This window comes from Periplaneta americana, chromosome 1 (genome assembly GCF_040183065.1).
Source record: "Periplaneta americana isolate PAMFEO1 chromosome 1, P.americana_PAMFEO1_priV1, whole genome shotgun sequence".
NCBI classification, from domain to species: domain Eukaryota; kingdom Metazoa; phylum Arthropoda; class Insecta; order Blattodea; family Blattidae; genus Periplaneta; species Periplaneta americana.
The window spans coordinates 201,471,075-201,487,622 of record NC_091117.1 but is presented as its reverse complement, the minus strand read 5'-3'; the positions used below and the strand labels follow the sequence as shown (position 1 = coordinate 201,487,622).

Below are 16,548 nucleotides of genomic sequence, written 5' to 3'. Positions count from 1 at the left end.
TCACATCGCAATTTGTTTCAATTTCATAATAGTTTCACATTTAAGAATAAATTAAAGATCAGCAATGTTATTCTAACATACCTAATGACTGAAATTGTTTTTGATTGCACACACTATACAATGAGTTTACTGAACAATTTTCCAACCTATAGATTTTAGTCAGCATGCACGCACGCCATCGTGGGAATTTAAGAGTCTTTGGTCGGTATGTGGCTTTGGATTGTGCCATGGGCTAAGAAGGGTTGTACAGTCAATTGCGATAAATTTATATTATTTCTCAGTATTAAGGGACTACAATTTCATCCGTTCATAATATATTTCTGCACAAGTAGAAAGTTACACATGTGAAATGATGGAACACCGGGAACTTGAAACAAATTTAAGAAGTATTATTGGCAGTTACTCTGACTGGCAAAAGGTTTTCCATTTATTGCAACGTGTATAGTATGTATGAAGTCCAACAATTCTCAATACAGAGAACAACTGAAAAATACAGAAACAACACAGTAATAAATGTGTCATTTCACATGAGAATTTGACGATGTAAGAAACTTCTTAGGTAAATTAATTTAACAAGGAGTAAAGAGCCGCAATTTTTATGATTATTGTTCCTCTGATCACATTATTATTTTAACCTGTCTTTGATGGTTAAATACAGAGTGTTAGGAGTTTGAGTGCACAAATTTTAACAGGAGGTTCTTTGTATGAAATAGAATCAATGCTTTTAATGAAATGTTTTTCTACAACGCATAGTTCAAACAATAAAAAATAAATTGTGTAGAAAGTTTCGTTGCCGATGTTTTCATATCTCTTTAAAATTTTAATGTTTACTATAAATGTCGCGATAGATATTAAAAAGATGAACACTTTATGTCTGTGTTTTTTGCATAAAGTGAACCGTTTATTCACAAATTAATGCCACATACAATACTAATGGTTTAGTTACTCGGATGGTACAGACAATAAAAGTTGAACATTAATTTGTGAATAAACGGTTAGAAAGTGTATAAAGAAAGTATAGAAGGAAGTATATAAAGATTAGGAGAAAGTATATAAAGATTAGAAGAAAGTATATTAAGATTAGAAGAAAGTATATTAAGATTAGAAGAAAGTATATAAAGATTAGAAGAAATAAAGTACTCTAATACAATAAAATATTAGGAGTAATTGACTTACTGAAATTCTATTTCACTAATGTTAGTTTCACCAATACGTTTGAAAGGAGCCGCCATTTTCAGTTGACTATCTATGCAGAAAACAAATGACGATTGCAAAGCATGTTTTAAAGTACCGTAAAGAATTTGCAGGTTGAAGTGTTGGTAAACAAAGAAACAAATGCTAGAGAAGTGGTAAAAACAGAAAAATGCTATGGAAGTGATAAAAATAAAAAAATGCTATGGAAGTGATAAAATTGTTGCGATAAACAGCCATGATTAGTTGAAACACGTCCTTTCATACCGTTTTATTGGTTAAAAGTAGTATGACGTAGTAAAAGTGTAATAGTCGTGTTAAAATATTTTTCTTAAGTCCAAATGCAATGCATCTTAAGTCAGATTTCTCGTGATTAAAGACTGTGTCTGCCATAAACTTTCAACATACTTATGGCATTTTCCACATTAGCGATTTTAGTTCATTTATTAACAATAAATGAGAGACGAAATGCAAATCTAACCTTGCATCTCAGGAAGCACCCAGCCTTCCACTTTCTTGGCTGGAACATCAATCACCAGCTCAGCATCCCACTTTCCATCATCCTTGCGGAAGAACCTGCAGATAAAAATGTAAGCCCTATTAGTTCTGCGTTACGAAATTATATAAGAGTGCACTTATCGAATCTTCCATGAACAAAGACAAAAGACTAGTTCACAATAAACCTGGAACGAAAACGACAACGAGAACGGGAATGGAAATATTGTTAAAATAAAGGTATTTAATTGTGAGCATTCACAACTAACTATTGTGAACGCTCACATTTAAATACATTTATTTTAACATTATTTCCGTTCTCGTTCTCGTCGCTTCCGTTCCCGGTTCATTGTGAACCAGCCTAAAATGTGCTTCAAATTTAGTATACAACATGAAATAAATGTGCAGATGAAATGCATTTCATTGGTAATATTATAGAGTTAATTTAATTTATATGTTTTTATGGAAGTGTGAAAAAAATAAACTCATAACCAAGGCTCGGAACTTGGGGACTTGTGTGTCGTGCGCATGAGTAAGGTTACAGGGACACCGTACACAAAACTCGCCCTGCTAGTGTTCAGGGACAGTCTTATGTGCTAAGAAAGTGGTCACATCGAATGCCAGGAAGACGGCGGAAGAAACCAATGGCATTCAGAGAATTACAGGTAAACGGTCTGTTTGAGGAATGGGTATTATAGAAATTTGAAAATATATTTTTTAAATTTTAAGTACAGAATTTCGTGGAGGAATTCGGAGGAAATACATTACTTTCTTCGAATGGAGAGTTTATATTTTGTAAGTTGTACCACACACAAACTAGAGGCTGGAAACGGGCATCCATAGAAAGACATTGCAGTCCTTTAAATTGGTAGAAAATTTGTCCATAGCCATGGATCAAGTCGAAGAGGGACCTGGCCTAGTAGTGACACACAAATTGAAAAATATTTTCGAGAAAAAATTAGGATGTAGTTATCTTTCTCAGATAAGAGATCAGCTAGCAACTGCTGAAAATCGAACAGAAAACAGTGACAGTGAAAACATTCATGTCACTTCATGTGACGTGGAAATACGTTTTTCTCGTTTCAAATCATGTTTAACTAATAGCCGAAGAAGTTATGGGTCCGAAAATCTTCGAATGTAGTAGTCATACACTGTAATGAAATGTACAGAGCAGAACAGTAAATTTGATATATTTCTCATGTTTATTCTTATTATACAGTATGCCCTATATGCTATAAAATTACGTGTTTCAACCTGTTGTAATACTATCAATATGTTGTTCCCGCCAGAAACCACTTTTATAGCAGACCTGGCAGTACCTCCGTGCTGGAAGCGGGAGTTTGTTGACATTTAAGTCCGGTCGCTTAGCCAATTCAAAGACACAAGTCTCCAAGTTCCGAGCTTTGCTCATAACGCAACATGAAACTGAAATGATATTTAATAACATCTGAAATAGCATTTGAAGACCATATGGGGAGAATGAGTTAAGTAAATTTAGTGAAATATTCACAAGAGAAATTTTGACTAACTTTTGAGTCTACAGGGTGATTCACGAGGAGTTACCATCACTTATGGAGCATATTCCCGAAGACATTTTGAGCAGAAAATGTCATATAGACATGGGTTCTATTTTCGATATTTTCAGAATTGCACTAATTTGAAGTTGTTAAAAAAATAACGTTTTTTCCTTAGTTTTAAGGGTAAAAGAATATTACAGTTAGACAATGAACTATCCAGAATTAGGCCACACTTTAATCCTTATCATCAACATCTTCCTAACAAGTATTAGGCCAAGTGGCCTGTTAAAGTCTCAAACTAGAATTTTCAGTCCATCTCTTCTTTGGACGGCCTAGAGCTCGTTTGCCATTTGGATGGTAATGAAACAGTGCTTTTGGAATTCTGCATCGATTCATTCGTTTGAGACGACTCTTCCACTGAAGTTTATATTTGCTGATGAACTGTATAATGAGTTCTATTTGAAGTTCTTGCATTAGGTCCTCATTTTTTTTATCCCAACTCCCATACATCTCATCTCACTTGCTGTTATTCTACTGACATCTTTATTCTTCACAGTCCGTGCTTCACTACCATAGCTTAATACTGGCTGTGCTAAGGTTTTATACAAGCCTATTCTTGTGTGTCTTTGTACTAGTGAAGGTTTCATGATTTTATTAATGATCCCCATTGTTTTATTATATTTATATATTTTTTCAGCAATATCTACTTCATCATAAGATGATAGTGTATACCCAAGGTAAGTGAAGGTATTTACTCTTTCTATTATTTTACTATTCAAACAGATTTTACTTGGTACAGGGAATTTCCCACAAAATGACATGGTTTTCGATTTTTAAATATTAATTTCCATGTTATATTTTTCACTGACCATATTTAAATTGTGTACTGAATATTGTAAATCATCTTCAGTTGATGCCATGAGAACTAAATCATCAGCGAAAAGTAAAATCTCGGAGTACATTTCGAATCTAATCTCAATTGGGATACGCATATTAAATATACATGTAAGAAGGCATTCTCTATTCTCCATTCACTAAAAAGATTGTATCATTATCCATCTAAATTAAAACAGACGCTGGTACAGACACTCATTCTACCTCACTTCGATTATTGCGACGTTTTGTTCAGTGATCTCAGGATTGATTCCGCTCAGAAACTACAGCGTGTTCATTACGCGTGCGTCCGCTTCATTTGTAATGTTCGATACTATGATCATATCTCACCTTCTTTCAAGAAGTTATCATGGCTTAGGTTACATGAGAGGAGAAATCTGCACTCACTTTCTCTCTTATATCGAATTATGCACTCTTCATCCCCCTATTATTTATTCGCTCGATTTCATACTCTCTCTCGCTATCATAATATTAATACTCGATCACAACGCGATAACACGCTAGAAATTCCACTTCACGCATCGTCTCTGTATTCCTCATCCTTCACTGTTGCTACCTCTCGTCACTGGAACTCTCTGCCGCCTGAAGTCAAGGGCTGCCGAACATTGAATTCTTTCAAATCCAAGTTAGAAAATTATCTTATGACGAGTTGCCAAACTAACTTACTATTATGACAAGTGTTGTATTGCATGTTTCCACGTATTCACATTTTTTTTATGTTCTAATGATATTCAACTTATTTTATATTTTTGTTTTCATATTTTCCGATAATGTTATAACTCTAATGTGATAAGTTGAGCTATATATAATCTTAATTTTCCTTATTGTGTGTACTTAGAAATATTGTATTCACTGTATACTTTGTACTGCACTATTTTATTACTACTATTAGTATTATTATTATTATTATTATTATTATTATCATCATCATCATTATTACTATTCTTATTTTGTATTATTATTATTATTATTATTATTATTATTATTATTATTATGAATAATTGTCTTTTTTTTTGTATGCCTCATTTATTTTGACCTGCTGTTCACATATTATTATGCTTTTTTCTTTCTTTCTGTATGTTATATATTATGTCTGATTTCTTCTTATTTGTTGTTTATTTTTTATTATTATTATTATTATTATCTTATTCAGTTTTGTGTGTAAAATTGTAGTGTAATTTGTAAATTTGTAGTGTTTTTGTAACGCAGTCTTTACTCCTGGTTGAGTGTTAGAGAAGGCCGTATGGCCTTAACTCTGCCAGGTTAAATAAATCATTATTATTATTATTATTATTATTATTATTATTATTATTATTATTAAAGCATCAAGCTGCAAATTTCGATTAATTGGAATAAATCCATGTCGTGTCTGTCGCCAATCTTGAATGATTCTATTTATATATATAATAAACAGAAGTGGTGAAAGGCCACAGCCTTGTCGTACTCCACTATAAATGGGTCGCCACTGTGAAAGTTTATTGTTGCTTCGAATTGCTATGATGGTTGTTTTATATAATGTTGTAAATATTGTGTATAATCTGTTGAGGCACTTAATCATCTGCCAAAATCTGAAGTAATTTATTCCGATTAACTTTATCAAAAGCCTTTTTAAAGTCAATGAATGCCATATGCGTTTCTAGATTAAATTCTCTATTTCTCAACCAGTAATTTCAATGCGAAACATCCATCACAACAGGACCTTCCTCGAAGAAAACCATTTTGTTCCTCACTGATAATATTGTCGTAATGCTCATTGAGTTTGTTTTTCAAAATATTTGCATAAATTTTATATCCTGCGTACAATAAACTTATTCCTCTATAATTATCCGTAATTTTCTAATCTCCTCTCTTAAAATAATAATACTAAACTGCCCCCCATTGAGGGTAGCCCTTACGGACTCAGTATATCCTCAAAAAATTATTATACATATGTAAACATAGGTATTAAATTTAAAAGAAAAGGGGGAAACAAAGAAAAGGGCGTGAAACATTCCAATTGCTATCAATGTGGCACCATGTGATTAATTAGGATTTGACAGGATTTTTTAACACAATTATCACAATGTCATCCCTCAAAGATGTTGGCAGAACAAATTTCCGTCGAAATTCTTCGAAAAAAGCTGGTATATTCCCTCGAGTACCTATGAGGAAGCCGAATACCTCAACGTGAATTAAGGCATATTTCAGATTGAAATAGTTGACTGTAGGCTCATAGATCGACTTCTTCTCAAGGTGGACCTCGACTGACTGATGACATTCTACTTCAAAACGTATCGTGGAGTCCACAATGATGCCCTGTTTAGTGTCAGCATTGTACGCTAAAATATCTACTCGTTTCGTTGACCCATTTTCAGCTAGGCAGGAGATTTCTCCTTCTACTATCCAGCCCTTAGTTCTTAATGCGGCAGCAATTTTGGATCTTACAAGATGATGTCTAGAGTTCCTCAAGAACAATCCCTGTTCACAGAATCCCAAGACGTGTGCTAAAGTTTCAATCTCCGGGCAGCCATGTCTGCACCGGGTACCGTCGAGAGATCTGCCGGGAACGGAACGAACAGCTGCTAAATTTGCTGTCATTTTCAGGCTAGATATCCATTCACTTCGCGAAAGTATGGATTAGAACAGATATAATCCTTAAATTGGCAAAACTTCATTTTTCACACTAGTTTATTAAACCGTGTCGGACTGTAAAGAAAACAACTATCGCAATGTCCATATTTTATATGTTGTACAATATTATAGTATCGTGAAATTTTAATTTTCCTACCAATTTTTTTTCTATTCTTCTATTAAAATTACAGCATATAGCCTATTAACCTGTTGCATCCTATAGGATACTCTGTCAATTTAAGGATTAATTGGATAGTATTCTGAAACTAAAAATGTGTTGTTAATACCATAGTTCCTTCGTACAACAATTTCTTTCAATTTTTTAAACTGCAAAATCACATTTTTCGTACGCATTTATCAGAACAATTGCTACAAATCACGTCATTCTTGAATAATTTCCAGGGAAAAATTGTTCCGGTGCCGGGCATCGAACCCGGGATCTTTGGTTAAACGTACCAACGCTCTACCAACTGAGCTACCCGGGAACTCTACCAGACACCGATGCCCGGCCCCGGAACAATGTTTCCCTCGAAATTATTCAAATCAACTTTACAGGGAGTTATACCTGAAAGCTTGAGTTGCATAATACACGTCACTGTTCGTTAACAGAAAACCACAATTTAAGTCACGCAGAGTTAGTGTGCACTCAATGTTGGTTGCTTGACGGTTGTCAGCCCACTTTGAGGTCTGTGGATATAGAGTGAAAAATTGGATCGGTGTCTGGTAGAGTTCCCGGGTAGCTCAGTTGGTAGAGCGTTGGTACGTTTAACCAAAGGTCCCGGGTTCGATGCCCGGCCCCGAAACAATTTTTCCCTCGAAATTATTCAAATCAACTTTACAGGGAGTTATACCTGAAAGCCTGAGTTGCACGTCATTCTTATAAACTCTTTAAGACTGTACATTAGGATACAAAATTGAACTGTAAAGAATCAAGTTCCTGCAAGTATCGTGATCTATAACAATTGTTGTGATAAGTGTGCAAGAATAATGTAATTTTTAGTTAAAAAACATCTTTACAAAGCAACTAAGTAACAACACATTTTTAGCTTCAAAATACTATTAATATTTGAGGAGAAAAATTCGCTCCGGCGTCGGAGATCGAACTCCAATCCTTGGTTCTACGTACCAAGCGCTCTGACCACTGAGTTACGCCAAATTCAATCCACAGCACCGGATCGAAAACGGGATCGATCCCCGGCGCCAGAGCGAATTTTTCTCCTCAAATATTAATTGTCAATATTACAGATATTATTCTGTATGACAAATTAATAAATCTATAATATTCAAAATACTAGTCAATTAAAGAAATGATACTTCTGAACAGTTTATTCACTATTTGTAACATTCTTTTACCCTTAGAACTAAAACAGAAGGGTATTTTTTAACAACTTCAAATTAGTGTAACTCTGAAAATATTGAGAACTAGCCGTACCGGTGCGCTCCGCTGCACCCGTTAGAAATAAATATAAAGTAATTACATAATTAAAATAGGACATTTGATCCAGGGAACATTCGTGTTTGATAGAAGGATAAATCGTTTAATATGTTACTTAATTTAAATTGCATCCAAATATTTAAAATGCGATCATTTTGGTCCAGAGACACTCATTTGGTGCAATAACAATTCCTTTAACATGTTTCTTAATTTTTATTACATGCAATGACATCATTTAAATTTAATGTGTATATTTTATTTTACTTGTTATAGGTTTCCATTGAATTATGGTAATAACTTTATTTTAACCCTTGTTTTCTACGTATTCAGTAAATGGCGCTTGGCCCACTATGGTACTGAACCCTTCAAATAAATTATATTATATTATATTATATTATATTATATTATATTATATCAGAAGTTACTGTAATAACATTATAGCATTATGTCCATCTAGAGAAACTACACATTCCAGTGATGAAATAATAATTAATTATACAAATCGGTTAATTTAGCTTCCGATATTACTTCATACAAACACATAAACATTCTCTGTAGGCTATGTTTCATAGCTTTCGATTGTTGCTGTCCAAGGCCCCTTATAGATGGCAGTTATTTTAATTTTAAAACTCATTTATCTCATTAAATATCAGTCCTATCAAAATTTTTCGAGGAATAACACGTATCGCAAATTATTTTTAAAGAAACTTTTGTCATGCAACATTTTTCACAAAAATCAATAATAAGCGATATATTTCGATTTATTTAATTCAGGCCCCCTCATAACCCCCCTTTTAAATAAAGTATTTTGAATGCCATATAGCCTAAAATCTAAGTTACAACGAACTTAATTTCTACTCCAATTTTCATCGAAATCCGTTCAGCCATTATCGCGTGAAAAGGTAACAAACATACAGATAGACAGACAGACATACAAACAAAAATTTCAAAAAAGCGATTCTCGGTTTCAGGGTGGTTAATTATATATGTTAGGGCCAATTATTTTTGGAAAATCGAAAATTACCAGAAAAATTTCGGTTACAGATTTATTATTAGTATAGATAGGACACATGTTTATATGACAGTTCTTGCTCAAAATGTCTTCAGAAATAAGTTTCGTAAGTGGCCGTAAATCCTCGCGAATCACCCTGTATAATGCAGTACTCAAATTTATAATATATTCATGAAGAATGTAAGATTATATTTTGTAGGAAATCTTAGCTGCTTAGAGCCAAAGCTAGTTTATATATTGTATTTCGAACTCCAATTCAGAACATTTTAGAACATTATCTTATTAAGTTCTTCCATGTGATCTTCATTAAACAACATGGGATTATTTTACAAAAAAAAAGTGTCAGTTATTATGAATTACTTCCTCCTAAGGAACTGTGATAACTGTTCCTAATTTGTTCAGTTACATCATGGTGTGTTGCGAAATATTTCACTGTTTCTCAAGCAGTATTACTGTCATTAAAGGACATAGGATTTTTGGAGGCAATTATGATAGCTACGACTTTCCACGAATTTTAAAGTGGATTGCATCTTAACTATGAACACGTGCTTTATTTTCACGTGCTTACATTTTCAAGGCAAACCAAATTTCGAGCAAAATTGATTTAGAACATGTAAGTAGAACTCCTTGGGATTAAAATACGATCGTATCAGTGTAAAAAACACATAAACGAAAAACGTACAATCGAAATAAATCAACAGAAAATCACGGCCGTGTTTCTTACCCTGGAAAAATCCTTTAAAGGGAGGAAAAATTCAAATATTCTGGAGCAAAAGTAACAAATATAAATGACACTCGGGAGGAAATTAAACGCAGAACAAATACTGGAAATTTCTGTTATTATTCGGTTGAGAAGCTTCTGTCATCCATTCTACTCTCGAAAAGGTTATTTTACGACGCTTTATCAACATCTTAGGTTATTTAGCGTCTGAATGAGATGCCGGTGAAATGAGTCCGGGGTCCAGCACTGAAAGTTACCCAGCATTTGTTCATATTGGGTTGAGGGAAAACCCCGGAAAAAACTTCAACCAGGTAACTTGCCCCGACCGAGAATCGAACCCAGGGCATCTGGTTTCGCGGCCAGACGCGCTAACCATTACTCCACACGTGTGGACGCTCTCGAAAATGCTGAAAGGTAGAATTTATGAAACAATTATATTACCGGTTGTTCTGTATGGTTGTGACACTTGGACTCTCATTTTGAGATAGGAAGAGAGGCTAAGGGTGTTCAAGAATAAGGTACTTAGGAAAATATTTGGGGCTAAGAGGGATGAAGTTTTACAGGAGAATGGAGAAAGTTACACAACGCAGAACTGCACGCATTGTATTCTTCACCTGACATGATTAGGAACATTAAATCCAGACGTTTGAGATGGGCAGGGCATGTAGCACGTATGGGCGAATCCAGAAATGCATATAGAATGTTAGTTGGGAGGCCGGAGGGAAAAAGACCTTTAGGGAGGGTGAGACGTAGATGGGAGGATAATATTAAAATGGATTTGAGGGAGATAATAATAATAATAATAATAATAATAATAATAATGTTTTATTTTCGCTGGCATAAGGCCTTCTCTTCCACTCAACCGGCCTTAATCAATACAATACATATTTAAATTACAAATATTTACATTACACTTAAAAGGTTCTTCTGCAATATTCTTCAGTTAAGTTAACGACTAGTAGACTACATATTTATTTAAATTTAGATAAACCTGTAAGGTAAAGTAGTAACTTAATTTATGAGCTAATTTAATTCAATCAATTATAATTAATTTGAGATTTTAGATAGCTAGTAAAATGATGAAAATTAATGTAATATAAGCTTACTAGAACTATGTTACAGGGAGATGGGATATGATGATAGAGAATGGATTAATCTTGCTTAGGACAGGGACCGATGGTGGACTTATGTGAGGGCGGCAATGAATCTACGGGTTCTCTGAAAGCCATTTGTGAGTAAATATGTTTCTTATCCACATTTTGAAATTAACATAGCTTCAAGAAAGTTTAAAGGCTGTTTACTTACTACATTATTTACACTTTTGGCTTCTTATACGCACATACTCACTGCTATGATTAAAAGTCTGCCCTTATTCTATCACTGACCTGTACACGTTGGCATTGAGAGCGCATCCCACGAAGCCCTGGGGTTCTCGTGGGTTATGCAGGAACCTTATCTCCAATGGAGCGATGCCCCCTGGACCAAGATCGATAGTTTGCAGCAAGCGACGTTCTTTCCATGAAAATACGTTCAGAGATTGCCCATACATATCTGAGGAACACAAATAAGGGTAACAACTATATTATTAATACATACATTATGCTACGAGTAAAAATTTGAACAAAACACGACGAAGAAACTTTTAAAGATTGCAGCATAATTGAAAAGGACAGAGAAGATCATTTCATGATAGATTTTAAATGCTAAGAATTAATGAACTGAAAATAGCTATTTAATCTACAGTCTGATCGTTGGGAATGGATAATATTAATTTATTATTATAAAGCTATTATGATAATAGAAAACATTTCTTGCTGGTTATATTATGATTAAAAGATGGGAGTTTCCATATATGGCAATCAACAATGCATAATCTGACCAGCCTCATGGTCTAGTGGTCAGAGCTTCTGGCTATAGGTCCCGGGTTCGATTCCCGGTTAGAGCATAGGAATTTTTCCTTCAAGGGGATTATTCCTGTGTTCGTCCATGGTCTGGAATTTAGGTTAAGTTTAGATTTAAGACCTCTCCTGGCACCATCCTATCACATCATCGGGGTAATGTAACTCCGCCTTCCAGGCGCCCCAACCTCAGAAGTGGGTTACAATTAAGCCACGGCCAGGAGAGAAGACCAGAAATCTCGAAAAGACAACCTGGTGGCATTGGATAAAAAAAAACAATGCATAATCTGAAAGGACAAATGAAGATTATAGATGATTAAAATGGCTACAACAAATCAACAGCGGGCACAATGTATTCTTTGGTATGCTAAATTTGAGAGTGTTAAAAGAGTTCAAAGGGAATTTCGACGTGAGTATAGTGTGTGTAATGTATAGCTCGCGCAAGAACGATTACCGAAAACCAATGGTGGCGTTGCTGTCCGTTTTGACGTGTGTTTGTAGGCACGCCGAGGGGGGAGAGGTGCGAGCCGATGGAAGTACTGTCTCTTCCAAGAAGATGAACAAATGAGGACATCGCTGTGCAAATAAAGAACGTAGCAAGAGAAAAATTCGAAGCTAATTAAACGCGCAACATATGTTTACGAATGAAATAATAATACCGTGCGATACAAGACACGTATTTACATGCAATAGAACAAACTAAAGTCGTAATGTAACTATCACAACGCAAGACTGATTCTATCGATGTCATTTCTCTTCGGACTGTACTCTTGAATATCATTCAAGTTATCTCGTGACCTTTCCTCTCGCCCGCTCTTCCTTATCGCAGTGCTTGATTCGCATTCCTTCCGTCGGTAATCTGTACTTGCGAGACCTATAGTCTACCTAAATACGATTCCATAATGTTGTGGGATAGAACATTTGTAGAAACAGGTTCTGTGTTAAAAAAAAAACATGCAGGAGGGCGTAGGCGAAACCCATTACGAGAAGCAGCTATCTCTTGGCTTGGCCCCCAAACTCCCCAGATTTAACTCCTCCTGACTTCTTCGTGTAGGGTTTTGTTAAAGACATTGTCTATTCACAGAAACCCAGGAACGTTGATGATCTGAGAGTAAAAATTACTCAAGCTTTTCAACAAATCACCCCTCTTATGTTACAACGGACATGGGCTGAATTGCATCACCGTTATGAGTTGTGCAGGGTACGCAATGGGGGTCATGTTGAGCTCTGAGGAATCTCCCATCTTTCAGTGTTGTATGCACAAAGTTTCAACAAATAAAGTTCAGTAGTAAATGTTTTACGGTATTTTTATTTTATCCATATCCAAACGCATCACCCTGTATTTGTGTAATAAGTTACGAAATGTTCACCGAGGCGGAGATGAGGTGGACAATAGTTCGAGTGCGTAATTTTCGCACGTATTGCATGCAATATTTCAGACAGTCATTTTGAAATAGTTATTATAGTAAAGAAAAATAAATGTATTGTTGTACATTTCATGCTGTAATTCCTCTTTTCTCTTACATAGACTACAGGCTTTACGAGCAGTTTCCTACACTGTATGCCCATAGTAATTTCTTTTTAATGACAGGAGTCTATTACAACACATACATGTTTATAATACATTTCCTGTAACAAAATCCCAGTCTGTTAGGAAAACATTTAAATAACATGACCATGAACAGAACGCTTTTGTCAGTAAGCACCTTTATCTTGAACGTCGTTTAAAACAAAGCCTTTCTTGAAACCTTTGGGTGCACCCCATTCGGTGGAAATCATCACATCAAAATGCGGTTGATACCAGAAGTCATATCCAAACTTGGCCTTTTTCTGTCCAGTGGTCCACAAACCTGAAATTATATAAGGAAAATATAAATTTGTTTCTGGATAACTTTGATGTATGATGCTGGCAAATTGTGATCAGAAATCTTACTGTAATTCTACTTGAGAGAAGAGAATATTAATTACGTGGGGTAAGCTTGCTCCGTGTTGTGATCTGCAATCATCACCACATGACCAATAATTCTTAAATCCTCCTTGTAAAGAAGATGCAAATTTCACAACTCATAACACTATTTTGCTACAGTTTAAAATATATAGGCTAAATAAAGTCACGATGTTGTAGATCTATTCTTTAGTCAAAAACATATTGTCGAATTAATTTTCTTAGCACTTTTGACTATAAAAAACATAGCAAGGGAATATTAAAAAGAGGCAACTTCGACAGTTTCTCGATCTATGTTCATATTCTCACATACATTAATGTAAGCTTTTTTTTAGTTAATTATTTAATGACGCTGTATCAACTACGAAGTTATTTAGCGTCGATGAGATAGGTGATAGCGAGACGGTATTTGGCGAGATGAGGCCGAAGATTCGTCATAGATTACCTGGCATTCACCTTACGGTTGGGGAAAATCTCGGAAAAAACCCAACCAGGTAATCAGCCCAAGCGGGGATCGAACCCGCGCCCGAGCGCAACTTCAGACCGGCAGGCAAGCGCCTTAACCGACTGAGCCACGCCGGTGGCTTAATGTAAACTGAAAACTAAACAAATGAAAGCATTTATATGACACGTTATTATAACTGATCAACACAGCGAGAATAAAAGTGGTAAGTCTTCCGGGAAAGGTAATTCATATTTTTCTGGTTTAGTCAACTGTCGGAAGACAGGTTTGAACCTCATAAGTAGCACCAATAAGTCAACATTCATGAGGTAACTAAGCCAGAGGATAGCGGAGTAGGTTAGCCAGTTCCTTTACCTCTCCATTGCATACATCGCTGACTATAGGGGAACGACTTAGTAAACTCCGTTGGTCTGCGCATGCGTCAATCTTAAAGAGTGACACAATAGGTACGTTCCAACAATAGTCAGGAACCGTCCGTAACCATCGTGAGCATGCGCAGTACAGAAAAAGCGTTCCAACACAATCCGAACCAGTCCTGAACGCTTTTGACACGGGTTCGGAACGGTCAGAAGTAGTCCGCCGATTGAGGCATGTACGGAAGAGTACAAGAGACGCGCATGCGCATAAGCTCACCAACGTCTCCTGGATACTGAAGAAAGACATGATCGACTGTTCACATCATTGAGGTTAAGATGAAAAGTGACAGTGTAGACGAATAATAAAACTAGAGATTTAATTTAAATTTTCGCCAAAAAGAAAGGGAATGGCAATTATTTGGGTATTGAAATAGTTAATTACAATTTCAACATGCAGCTTTGATTAAAAGTATAATAAATAACGTACATACATTAATAATTAAAAAATAACTATTTTAGATGAGAGCCCTCCAGTACACGACGTTGAATTATCGGAATTCTTGCCTTCCATACTTTTTGTCATCTTTTTATAGAAAATGATCGAAATTCTATTTTCTGCAATTAGAATTAGCTGCGAAACGATAATAATAATAATAATAATAATAATAATAATAATAATAATAATAATAATAATAATAATAATAATAATAATAAGCTAATAAGCATCCCGTTCTTAACAAAGATCATCATCATCCATAGCGCTATAGCCCGGATCGGGCCTCGGCTTCCTTAAGAATTCTTCTCCATCGGTCTCGATCTTTAGCCATCGTCCACCAGTTCTTCACTCCAAGCCTCTTAATGTCGTCCATAACACAGTCCATCCATCGTAGCTTTGGCCTTCCAACTCTTCTTCCTCCAGCAATCCCATATTTCACATTCATCCATTCTCTTAACATGCCCTGCCCTCTTACCAAAGATAATCACAGTTATAGCTTTTCTGGATTTAGTACATAACGATCCGCGAAAGCGTTCCAACAGCGTCCAGTCAGTTTCAATCCCATAGCAGATGCTCAACTAGCGCATGCGCATGAGATAGTACAGGAACCGTACATGAACTGATCCATGAACCGCTTGTTGGAACGGACCTAATATACTATTCACCTCCTCCTTCCTAATTGTCAGCCAGTAACGGAAGAAGGCGTTACTTACGTAAACTTTCAATGAAGCGGAATATTTTCATATTTTATATACTTAATAATAACTCAAAACGTAGTAGTCATATTCTAATAATGAAAAAAGCATGTTGAAGAGTATTGTTTGCAGATTTCTAAGATGTTTGAGTCACCGTAATAGTAAATGTAAGACTTCTTAATTGAGGTTTGTTTTATACTATTGTAGTGTGGGAAAATATGTTTTGAAGTAGAAAAATCAATCAGCGATAAGCTTTTTTTCTTATAGAGATAAGTGGGTTGTTGCAGTGTATGAAATCGTCTAAATACATTATACTTTATGTTGAAAAAAACCCAGTCAGGCCACAAAAGGGAAACAACGCTGTAGGAGGAGAGTTCGATCCGGTGCTGTGGATTGAATTCGGCGTAGCTCAGTGGACAGAGCGCTTGGTACGTAAAACCAAGGACCCGGGTTCGATCCCCGGCGCCGGAGCGAATTTTTCTCCTCAAATATTAATTGTCAGTATAGACTGGGTTCCATGAATGCAAGTCACTCTACAATACGAGCACATAGGCAGGCTTACTCGTGTCCCGCCTGGACTGGGCTTATAAAACTCGGGCTGAATGGGCCAGTGCTAAATTTCAAACTGCTGTACAGCTGCGCCGGAATCCAAGCCTGACGGCAGACAGTTACGGGCGTTAGTATTGTCTGCTTTGCCGGTGTCGCCACACGGATATTTACAAGATGATGCAAAGACATACAGAGACTTATGATTCCCACAAACAGTATTATCATGTTTACAGACCAGATGTGTGAGTCACTTGCGGGTCTTGTGATGATC

General features: G+C 35.7%; 1 protein-coding gene across 1 annotated transcript in view; it reads right to left on the bottom strand.

Annotated features, from left to right (window-relative positions):
• The window catches only part of LOC138706379 (methanethiol oxidase-like), a 61,300-nt gene that overhangs the window by 12,741 nt on the left and 32,011 nt on the right, over nucleotides 1–16,548 (bottom strand). The window contains exons 5-7 of the mRNA XM_069835591.1: nucleotides 13,480–13,623; nucleotides 11,261–11,426; nucleotides 1,673–1,767 (exon numbers count right to left, since the gene is read on the bottom strand). Coding sequence (XP_069691692.1) covers nucleotides 1,673–1,767; nucleotides 11,261–11,426; nucleotides 13,480–13,623 — 405 coding nt within the window. The remainder of the gene's footprint in view (nucleotides 1–1,672; nucleotides 1,768–11,260; nucleotides 11,427–13,479; nucleotides 13,624–16,548) is intronic.